At 40.6% G+C, this 11,738-nt stretch overlaps 1 protein-coding gene across 11 annotated transcripts; it reads left to right on the forward strand.

Moving 5' to 3' along the window:
- The first annotated feature begins 1,125 nt into the window (after nucleotides 1-1,125).
- On the forward strand, nucleotides 1,126-11,643 carry LOC149734962 (transmembrane protein 150A-like). Of its 11 annotated transcripts, none has more exons than XM_089880302.1 (15): nucleotides 1,126-1,295; nucleotides 1,742-1,822; nucleotides 1,922-2,036; nucleotides 2,619-2,778; nucleotides 3,254-3,721; nucleotides 3,972-4,118; nucleotides 4,202-5,238; nucleotides 5,305-5,426; nucleotides 5,495-7,817; nucleotides 8,789-8,881; nucleotides 9,304-9,453; nucleotides 10,004-10,103; nucleotides 10,347-10,524; nucleotides 10,828-10,862; nucleotides 11,198-11,643. In XM_089880302.1, the coding sequence occupies exons 9-15, from the start codon at nucleotides 7,741-7,743 to the stop codon at nucleotides 11,375-11,377; spliced, it is 813 nt and encodes a 270-aa protein (XP_089736428.1). In that variant the 5' UTR covers nucleotides 1,126-1,295; nucleotides 1,742-1,822; nucleotides 1,922-2,036; nucleotides 2,619-2,778; nucleotides 3,254-3,721; nucleotides 3,972-4,118; nucleotides 4,202-5,238; nucleotides 5,305-5,426; nucleotides 5,495-7,740; the 3' UTR covers nucleotides 11,378-11,643. The 11 variants fall into 11 exon arrangements, with proteins under 11 accessions (XP_089736428.1, XP_089736425.1, XP_089736426.1 ...); XM_089880299.1 differs by lacking the exon at nucleotides 5,495-7,817 and having other exon boundaries at nucleotides 4,202-4,320; nucleotides 4,768-5,238; XM_089880300.1 differs by lacking the exon at nucleotides 5,495-7,817 and having other exon boundaries at nucleotides 3,972-4,035; nucleotides 4,202-4,320; nucleotides 4,768-5,238.
- Nucleotides 11,644-11,738: the final 95 nt, after the last annotated feature.

Here is an 11,738-nt window from a genome sequence, read left to right on the forward strand (position 1 = left end):
TACACCCTTTCTTATAACTTTCACTTAAACACAGTTTTATTTAAAACAGTTCTACCCAAGGAAGTTTTTTGTTCCATTTAATATGAAACAAAGAACATTCATATGATTATAAAACCATATATCCTCAGGACTTCCATAGACCTTTGATAACTGTTTAAAACACGATCATTGGATATTATGTGCTAAATGTGTCCCATCTCCCACCCTACTATATAAGAACGATACAATATAGTACGTACCTCGCTAAAGTCATTTAAACCATACCAATAAACACGGTTCTAATCTTGTAGTTGTGGATTCTTAAGCTAGCTGCGATGACAGGGAATAACTATAAGAAACCATACCATAAGCCATGGACTGCGCAATAAACGTTCTTTGTAGGTCCCATGAATAATTAAAAGAAAAGATCGTACGTCTTGAAAGAATAATAATAATATGTTATATCATTGTCTGGGAGGGGAATTCTGGGTTTTGTAGGCATGTATTGCTGGCAGGTCATCTTGTGTTGTTGCTGAGTATTTCACATCACACCAACTGGCGGAAATACTTTTATATGTCGTGCATAAAAAGACACCCATGTTTTAACTACACAGTGAACATGAGGTGTATGAATAGTAAATACACCATGTGTGTCTGTTGTATAAAAATACACCCATGTAGTAACTCGACAGTATCAACTGTTGAGTTTTTCGTTATAGTATTATATAACAAAAATTATATAAAATATTTTTTTTAAATATCTTTAATTAGCGTTTTATGATTTGGTTACTTAAAGCTGAGGCACCGAAAAGCGCATTTATTATCATACGCGGAACATATAGCAGTGAACGTGATAGGAAAATATGTAAACGTCATATTAATGCATATTCGATCCCAGGTCTAACCGACAGCAATTTTACAAACTTAAACACGTTCACAAAATTCTCGATGCTGTTTGTCCCATAGCGTAGTCTAATACCAGACATGGATAAGAAAAAAAACGCGTTTTGTATTTTCACTATTTGTTCTTTATCCTTAATAGAAAATGACATTTGGCTTCTTGAAGCTGATTGGACTATAGAAGAAACTTCTGTAGTCTCAAACCAGAAGCCGCTCAAGGAGAAAAAGGTTTGTTTCTTTATTTTAAATCCATGTTCGTTTTTCCCCGAGGAGTGGGAGAAAATGAGAGCAGCGTGAAGGTCGTAGCTCCCATTCGTTGCTTGTCTCACTGGTGGAAGGACTGTTCAGTTAGCCATGCTGTGTTCGCAATTGGAAGTTAGTTTAAATGAAGCTTAAATACAGCTTGTGGCGCCTAGGTAGGTGATTTCCAATACAATTATTGTGTATTGGGGTAAGATGGTTTATGTTTTAATTTCTTTTTATTGTAATGTTTGGTAGGAGACAAAGAACGTAAACAGATTTAAATAACTTCATCCTGGCGTAACTTTAAAATAGCGCTTTTAACTGTTTTGAACTATACGTGTAGAAATGAATGCATATTTTAAACTTTGTGTATAAATGCATATTTAAGACTTTATATGTATATTAGGGTGGGGGAAGATGGGACACCTTTAACACATAATTTTCAAATAACCTGATCGTGTTTTAAAGAATTAACAACGGTCTGTGGAAGTTGTAAGAATACGGTTTTATAAATCTTTGAATGTTCTTTGTTTACTACCAAATGGAAAGATAAAACAAAAGGAAAAGGTGTCCCATCTACCCCCACCCTACTATATAAATGAAAGAAATCTTCTTGTAGTTCCTTACCTGGTGTCTGGGGTGGTGGAAAGAATTTAAAGAGTGCACGATTGGGCTAAGACAATCCTTTTGCGTATTGGATGTAAGTATATACGATTTCTGATGTGTTGATGTGAAGAATTCTTGTTAGGAAATTTAACTTTAATTTTTGTGTTTCACTGGGTGTGCTTATTTTTTTCAGTTCTGGTCAACGTACGAAGGGACCGGGCTCGTGTATATACGTCATAGTCGAGACGATGGCGTACGTCATAGTCGAGATCGCGTACGTCATTGGCGGAGCGAGAAGCAAATATCGGGTGAATAATATATTTGATTTTAACAAATACCTTGTGTCATGGGATGTCTTGGAGACACTAATTACTTCAAACCATTATATAGTAGGGTGGGGGAAGATGGGACACCTTTAGCACAAAATATTCAAATATTCTAATCGTGTTTTAAACAATTAACAATGGTCTATACAAGTCGTAAGGATATGGTTTTATAATTCTTTGAATTTTCTTTGGTAAGTACCAAACAGGACGACAAAATATGACGAAATGGTGTCCCATCTTCCCCCACCCTACTATATGGGGTAGGACCCGTAGGGGTATCCTGGAATTAAGATTTATGGTACAGTTGGATCCATTGCTTAAAATTATTACTCAGAATTAAAGTTAGCTTTATGTTTAATTGAGCAACCATTCTGCATGACGAAAACTTTCCTAATATAGTTAATTCCCAAATGCGATTCTCCGATCTATTTAGCTGATTATCGCTTGTATTTCGAAGAGTTGATTATAGTGTAATGTAGTTTAGGACTAATACATGAATTATGTTGTGTATTTTAGAAACTATATGCACATTGTTTATTTATTTAAAATCGGTCTTATTTTCAGTCGTGAACCTTCAAAGTTCGCTCAACGATTTAAGGTGTAATTTATATAGTAAGGTGGGGGAAGATGGGACACCTTTAGCACATATCTGAATATCCTAAACGTTGTTTGAACATCTGACAACGATCTATGGGAGTCGTGAGGATACGGTTTTATTTATACAGTATGGCTAAGCGGAGTTAAGAATAATGTTATTCTGCCAAAGTTACAAGTTCATTTATATTTCGGTTTAACCCACTACCACTGGACAGGGACTTGTCATGCCGTAATCGTTTTCCACTAACGCCAGTCACATAACAAAAAATATATAGAAGGATGGGGGAACATGGGACACATTTTCATTCCATTATCACGTCCCATTTGCTAGGAAACAAAGAACATTTAAAGAATTATAAAACCGTATCTTCATGACTCTCATAGACCGATGTTAATTGTTTGAAACACGATCCGGATATTTGGGTACTTTGTGTTAAAGGTGTCCCGTTTTACCCCACCCAACTATTTACTGATTTGAAAATAACTTTTATAATGATATATTGCCGTAGTTATTGAGGTATCTTATTTAATGTTTAACATTTAACCATCAAGCATACTAGATGTTTTACCGACTATTTGTATTAACACGATCTCCCCTCCAGGTTTAAAACCCAACATGACAAAAGTCTTCGGTAGTTGATGCTGCAGCACAGTTGGTAAGCGCACCTCCTGCCTGTAGGATTCAAGGCCCTTCGCTGCTACATTGTTGGCGTAAGTGCCCATGGGAAAGAAACTTAACGGCAATTTCTCTAACTCAGGTCACTAATGGGTTTTCCAATTTATCAGCCACACAAAAAAATAAATAATCATAAACCTAAACATATGTTGTATACTCCATGCATCTATACAGATTTACTGTCATGCTATATAAAATGTTGTTTATTTTTAAAGTTTGAGACACACATGATATAGCAATGTTTAATTGGCACAGCGAGCGAAGAATATCTTCATATTCTTGTATATGTGGGTGAAGAACCGCATATACACAAGCTGCATACTCTCCAAACATTGCCATTGCTTCTTTTCGACGCAACTTGTTCAATTAATTTACAGTGTTGTAAGCATTTTAGGTAAATGGTTATTTATTGGTACATGTAGTATAGTAGGTTGGGGGAAGATGGGACACCTTTTCCTTCTATTTCCTCGCCCAATTTGGTAGTAAACAATGAAAATGCAAAGAATTATAAAAGCGTATGCTCACGACTCCCCTCTAGACCGCTGTTCATTGTTTAAAACACGATCAAGACATTTAGATATTATGTGCAAAAGGTGTCCCATCTTCCCCCCCCCCCCCACTGTACTATATTTTTATGTTTATAGTTGTCTCGACGGGTCGATACATGCCTGTGGCTTGCACCTCTTCGTGGGTTAGTATTGTGGAGAGGTACGTTTCGGCTGACAACGGGTGCGCGGGGCAGAGAATCATTGTTGTTTTTATATTGCCGGTTTTGAGTCGGTCTTACGTTGGTAAGAATGCAATATAGCTGGCAAGCGCTCAAACCTGAAGGCTAAGATTATTCTAATACAATTAATCCGTAATTCTCATTCAGACAGTGTAAATGACCAAATGAAACACGCCAGGAGCACGCAAGCATGATCAGGAGTAACAACACTGCAAGTGCCGAACATACATCTCTGTCACCCTGCTACTGCAGTTGAGACTAAACAGGTAAGTGATGAAGTAACTAAAAAGAGTTGCACCCTCAAGGTTTCGAAACCGAAGCATGATGAAGGTGGCGCAGCCATCGTCGGAACTGCGTCTAGACGTCAGGTTCACTGCTGGAAGTGACCCTATGACCCCTGCCGACGTCGCATATATATAAACAACTTTCTGGTCAAAGCAATGGTTGATGACACTTTCCCAGAACAGCCGTCTAAATTTTTACAAATGGTAATCTGAGGGTCGCCTGTAAGGCTGAGACCTCCCTCCACATACTGAGCACTTGGCTGAGGAAAGTGCCCGCTCGACCTGGTGCTCCCGTCAGGCTACATAGCCTTGGGTCCACAGAACCGGCCAAAAGAGAGAATGTTTGTCGCATTGCGCCCGTGTCCCAATCTGCGTTGATACTATAAACACCCATCAGTATAGGACGACATAATCCCGAAATCCCCATAGATTAACTACGGGTCGTCAGTGCGGTTATCGAGGGCAACAACTGCGGATTTCATCTCCGTATCGGAGTCGTTCAGGAAAACAAACTTCCAACTGAGCTTTCTTCTCGGGCTTATCAACCTTGTCGGTGATCAGTCGAAGGCGGCAAACGAAGGAAGCGAGTCACCTTCTGGGCAGAAAACCAACTTGAACAATCAGGATGGTGCTCCAAAGACGGGCTAAACATAAAGGCATTGCCTGTTACCAAATCAACTTGCACCACTGTATAGCAGCCGCCATTGAACTAATGGCCAAGCTGAATGCAGAGGGGCACACATTTGTAGCTCTTGTTCAAGAGCCGTATTGCTTGCATGGTAAAGTTCGATATTCCCCAACATCGACAACAATCTTCTCCCATGTGACTTCAACACACCCATGATGTGTTATAGCATCCCGCAACCTTATGACATGACTACTAACTCCATTCACGAACGGGTACATGCTGTTCCATTGCTGTTGCTGCCAATAATAATAAAAATAACTATTTTATTCTTTCCTCAGTTTACATGCCAGCTGACGACGGAAATGCCCCTCCTTCCTCAGTTAGTGCAATATCTGATCACCCATTGTGAACTAAACAACATCAACGTAATTTGCACGAATGCTAACGCTCATCATACTAGGTAAGTACCGACTGTAACAACATAGGAATTGCACTTCTGGAATTTCTGATGATCCATCATGCTAACAGTGTGCACCACTGGCAACACACCGACTTTTGTGACAAAGAACCGTGTGGAGGGTTAGAATTAACCCTCTGTATTAACCACACGTCTCAGTGTGACAAACTTGAGGGCCCATAAGGCCACATCGTTCTCGGATCGCCGGCTTATCACCTCCCAAGTCGACAGGGAATACTCCACCTACCCTTCATCACAGAAATGTTCGAAACACCACCTGGGGCAAATATGTAGTCAACTGATCTCCCTCCGGGATTCCTCATAAGTTTCCGACTACCGTAGAATTGAGAAGTACTCGAAGGTGGTGGGGAGAGGTATCTGATCTGCGTTTGATCGTTCCCGGTTAGTAATGAGATCCCCAGATCTGGTGGTCTGAGCTGACTTCATTGCGAAAGTTGGCAAAGCGTTCACACAAGAAATCTCTCCGATATAAATTTGTTTCAGACTGGAGTGCCTTGAAGGAAGCTCTTTAAGATCGAGTGAGCGGCGATCAAATCTTTTGATCGTTACAAAAGTGCATACAGACCTACCCTGTTTTACTACGAATAGCAGAATCGACGTTCTGGTACCCCACCTCGAAAACTTGCACTCCATTTTCACTAAAGGTGGGTCCTGTCCTATCACGGCGGAATGAAGCAAAAGTAGTCTTCCCACCCAAACCAGAAAAAGACGACTATACACCTTAGCCAAATCCTACCGCCCACTTAGCCTCACTTCCCTTCTCCTGAAAGGGCTGGGAGGCCTAATATATTGGTACCTACGGGCAGGGCCCCTTCGGGACTTTCCTCTTCACAAGTGTTTATAGACTTGGTGTCTCGACAGGGAATTCACTACGTGTAGTGACCACTAACTTGAAGAAGGCCGTTTCAACGGCAATTTGGTCGTGGGATCTTTTTGGACATTGAAAGTGCGTTCTCTAACGCAACTTTCGAAGCATGGAAAAGTCATACGATGGATGACATGCTCCGCAACTGCGGAGATCCATGGTCACACGGAAGTCGAGCGTCTCACACAATGTTGCCCACAGGGTGGTATATTGTCGCCAATCCTGTAGAACGTAGTTGTTGACACCCTCTTACTTCACCTCAAAGATGCTGCGAAAGTACAGGCCTATGCGGATGATGTCTGCAAAACTGTCACAGAACCGGTATTTAGTACTGTCGTTGACATCGGCAGATTGGGAATAAACGTCTCCAGAAATAGGCGAAACTCAACTACCTGACTTTGCTCCAGCAAAAACCGTGGTTGTCATGTTCACCAAGCGGCGTAGGTGGTCTATAAAGCCACTAACGCTAAACAATGAACTACTCATGCTGTCCAGCGAGGTCAAATACCTTGGCATGACCCCACTGTATCAACCGCATCAAGACTGCGCCAATGTCCCGAGCTCAATGCCGCCGGACGATGGGACCTAAATCTTGGTGTGGCTTTATCCGGAAATGCACCAAGATTAAACAACCTGCAGTAAGCCTCTGATCATACTTTCAGCAGCCTGTCATAAAAAGGTCCTGGCAACCATGGTTACCAAGGAATTGCTGTATGATGGTACTGATAGTAAATCTGTCGACATTTATAGCGACAGCCAGCAGGCTGGAATGAATGCTCTGTCGAACGTAAGTATCAACAGCCCATTTGTACGGGATACATGGTATGCCCTACAACAACTTGCAACTGGAAATCCCTTACGACTATACATTAGATAACTGGTTACTCTGACCATGTGGAAAACGATATTGCTGACAAGCTGGACAGTAACATTGTGTGGCCCAGATCCGGGTTTGCTTATCCCAACTAGCCGATGTTAATCGGATCTGGCTCTTTGGGTCTTAGCCAAACACCAAGAAGAATAGACAAAACGTGACAGCTGCAGACATACTAGGAAGTTTAGGAAAAGCATTAGCATGTACTTTTCCGAGCAACTCCTAAAGTTGCCCATGCAAACGTTACGTTCCATTCTTCAAGTCATTGCATAAACTTAAAAAGTTGACTGTTCCATCTGTCCTGTCTGTGACGAGAAAGATGAGCCATCCTTTCACCATGTTCGCACATGCCCAACATATGCAAACGCAAGACAGGAGCATGTAACCCTGACTGAGCTGTCAAGGGAAGATCTCCCATCTATTACCATTAAAGCCGGTACGTCGCCCCCTTCGAGGAAGCGGCAGGTTGTTTAAACTGGTGAGGTCTGAGCGGTAGCATCCCGGGTGTTGAAGTAATGGGCCAATCCTGGCCTTAATCCGAGGACCCATGGCTTGCCATGCTGCGGGACCTCACCCACATAGAATGGATACAGAAATGGCTGTCGACGGGACCTGGGGAACCAGATTACAAAACGTAAATTGAGAATATTTTACTAATTTACTATTGGATTCCTGTTTTATATAATAGAATATCCTCGTTTGTAAACAACTTCAAAGAGGCATTTCGAAAACCTGACTTAAAGCTAGTATTGTTAATTAAACTATCCGTACATCAACAGTCAAGGCGCAGCTTCGAGTTCGGTACCTTCTAGATTCCGCCAATACTGCTGCGGCGCTTGTTCTAACCTTAGCATGCGTTGTAACATCAATTTAGACCTGCAAAGGGAATGCGTGTATAAACTCACTCAACGTTTCTATGCAACTACATTTGCTAGTACACTGTTAAGAGTGGATATAACCTGCTAGGATTACAGACACTCATTAGCTCTTCCAAACGAAACAAGCCAGTAATTCGAATGCTTTACTAATTTAAGCATTCGTCAACGAACCTAAGCAATCGCACAAGCTCTGTAGTAAACGCTCAAACTGTTTCCGTCTCGTTTCATTTCCATCCAATTTCTCGTTAATTGTTGCCCTTTGCAGCTGTAAAGACTGATACAGTTTTCCTAGACTGTATATACGCATGCGTTAGTATAGGTTTCCAGGTTGTACACACCCATGCGCTGCGTTAGTTTTCTTGGCTGTCGGCTATATACGTAAACCTAACTACAGTTTTTTATACTGTATATACGAACATGCTGCTAGTTTTCAAGTGTACTGTTACATTGGATACTGTTTAAGTGATTGGCCTACCCTTTGGTCTTATATTGCAGGAGATGTTAGCGAGTCGTAGTTTTTAAGACATCATAGTTTAGTACAGTATTTCGTAGATACAAGTTTTAATTGTTTTAGTTTGCCCGGCGAATAACTATAATGTATATATGTCTGAATAGAAGGCATTTTCTCAGATTTCAACTTTCATTTACACTATAAAGATTTTCAATAAGAAATCCTATAGTTCGTTGATTATAACAGTATAGTTTCTAATTTCCGTATACAATCCAGAACCGTCCAAAGTACGATGTGTAACTGCTTTAAATCAATCGGTTTACTTCCAGTATTCAGCTGCCTTATTTTCCTAATCGGTCTAATACTTTGGTAAGTTGCTGTTAATGAATATTTCACAATATTTTTCGTCCGTTGTACCAGATTAGTTAGTGCAGTTCATTTAAATAAGAAACCGATGATGCCATTTTAGACAGAATATATAGTAGGGTGGGAAAAATGAGACATCTTTAGCACATAATATTCTAATATCCTGATCGTGTTTTAAACGATTAGCAACGGTCTATGTGCATCGTAAGGATATAGTTTTATAATTCTTTAAATGCTCTTTGTTTACTACTAAATGGGACGAGAAAAAAGAGCTGAAAGGTGTCCCATCTTCCCCCAGCCTACTGTATTTCTCTTACAGATCAGAACGTTTTTTGAAGCACTTGATTCTGTCTGTTATTCTGTAACCAGAATCGTCACACAGCAATATTCGGTAAACATTGGTGGCTAATTACGTTATTTTACAGTTATGGACTTGCATTTCTAAACCACCATTTAACTGTGGTGTTGCCGACGATAAGTGCCACAGGCAGCATGCCGCCTGAAAGTTGTTACTTCACATTTTTCCTTGCAAGTGCTGGATTCCTCCTTACTCTCGTGTGCTTTATATACCACAGGTGAGACTTTGTTTAAATGTGTTGATTTAATTGCTGCTCTGTAATTAGGTGTCCTCTTATACAGACATATACATGATGTATTTATACACCTCATACTCGTTATTGAGTTATGACACAGGTTTCCGCTGATATACTAGACACGCCGGCGTTGTGGCAAAGCGGTTGACGCCCCTGGCTTTAACCCATAGGTAATGGGTTAAAGGCTCGTTGCTGTTACCATCGTGGGCGTTTGGTCAAGACACTCACCGGCAATTGCGCTAACCCAGTAACCATTAATGGGTTGTAATCACCCGCAAAGTAACTTAGCGTGCATGGTAACCCGTAAGCTAGCACGATGTGTATGAACACCCTAGTTATAACGACTGTCGTTTTCCGGCCACGCGATGAGAAGGATACAGTAAGTTACATTTATTTACAAATGGTGCGTTCGTACACCTTTGTCGACTGGCGGCTAAATTACCCTGTACAATAAAGTTTCAAATTTACCCTTTACAATAAAGTTTTAAAATTACCTGTTAAAATAGGAGTGTATTTTTTCCATCCCTCCTAGTTACGTGGTAGCTGTACACCAAGATGGCATGGCAAACTTTATTGGACTTCTTAGTGGTGTAGGATCAGGTATAGGACTCGTTCTGGTGGCGTCGTTTCAGGTGAGTGGATTTACATCGATGAATCTTAACCTAAACGAAAATACATTACGCTGCCGTATGTAGCTTAGTCTAGTGGTTAGCGCGCATGCATATGAGACGAGGGTTGTATGTTCAAGGCTCGCCGTTGCCACCATTTGTGGTATGGGAAATTGCAATCATTTCAATTCACTCACGTTTATCCATGCGCTAAAGTTTACCCAACAGTGCTATACATACCTAAATCCTCTCCACTTAAATTTATAGTTTAAATATGTTCCGATTCTACACTACGTTGGCATGGGTCTTGCTTGTACTGGCCAACTAATCTTTGGGTGGTGTGTGGTTGCCGTATCTTACCAACTGGCGCCTAAAGTACATGGATTCTGCATCGTCTATTTCAGAGTTGTGGTCGCCTCAATCTCTACGCTGCTGTGGACTCTGTGTATCCTTTTTACGGAAACGAAAACGCGCCGCGATAACATAGTGTATTAGCGCACCTGCCTCTAGCCGAGAACAGACAGCTTCGAGGCTTGACGCTGCTACCGCATTATGGGCGTATATCTCTTTAAGATAGGCACTAAGCGGCAGTAGCTCTAATTCATTGGTCCCTTTATGGGTTGTCTTACTTGTCAGCCATACATTAAACCGTTTTAGCTAAATTTCACCCGCTTCTAACTATATCGAATAAAACTAAATGCCGTGTTACGTTTTTTGTTGGGTTTTCCTATAAACTGCTTGTTTATAGTTGTGATATCCCTATGCCTCGTCCAACTGCAGCATGTGAGTTTTATCTATTGTAGGCTATAGTTTATTCTGTACTGTTTGTGTTTGCTTTATGTTTTGCACGAACTAAACGACTATAAACTCGTTTTTGGATTTCTAAATGAATGTCACTTATTTATCCTCGCGTGGCAGTGACATTCGTTATAACACGGGTGTCCTGTTTCATACTCCATGTGCGCGTTTATGAGTTACCGCAATGCAATATTTTAGGATCATTTGATTTTATTCTTCCTAATTAAAAAAACACAATATAGGCCTACATCATACAGTCTGAACCTATTAAAAGCTGCAATTAAGCGCATTGCCCAATAATGATTTATTCTGTGTTCTAGGACCCGGCGTACCCCAAAGTTCTATTCTCTGCATCAGAATGGGCTCTAATGCTTTCTGAGTTGGTGTTCGTTTGCAGTACTTCATACGACTTTTTACAAATTCGGTCGCTTGAGTTAGACCTGGGTATAACTGGACCGCATTACATTGAGGTTCCTGGTCAAAATGGCATTCACAGATAGATTAAAGGACGCAGGACTATGCTTAACTGTTGTACACTGTGGTACACACGTGTATCTAAATGCTAAAGTTTGAATTTCAACTAAGACGACTTGGTATCCGCTTGTGGATAAACTCAACGCGTCAACCGCCATTCAAAGTTTAATTATTTTGGACTTAAATGTCTGTAGGGTACTTATGGATATCCCAGAAAGCTCTTTGGGGTTATACTGTTTTGAATTGCTTGTAAACGTGATCGTAATTTACCAAAACGAATTCTCGACAATGATTTATGGATTTGATATGTAGGCTTATTTATGCTTGTAATTTGCACGACTGTAGTCGGTGTTCTGTGTGAAAAGTGCAAGAATTTTAACTGTATGA

This window comes from Ciona robusta, chromosome 6 (genome assembly GCF_009617815.1).
Source record: "Ciona robusta chromosome 6, ASM961781v2".
Lineage (NCBI taxonomy): Eukaryota > Metazoa > Chordata > Ascidiacea > Phlebobranchia > Cionidae > Ciona > Ciona robusta.

Bases quoted from the DNA above. Each gene is read 5' to 3' on its own strand.
- LOC149734962 (XM_089880292.1), top strand. From the start codon at position 5,179: ATGATGTGTTATAGCATCCCGCAACCTTATGACATGACTACTAACTCC. The intron at 9,454-10,003 runs GTGAGACTTTGT...CATCCCTCCTAG, and splicing joins GTGTGCTTTATATACCACAG to TTACGTGGTAGCTGTACACC. The intron at 10,104-10,346 runs GTGAGTGGATTT...TTAAATTTATAG, and splicing joins TTCTGGTGGCGTCGTTTCAG to TTTAAATATGTTCCGATTCT.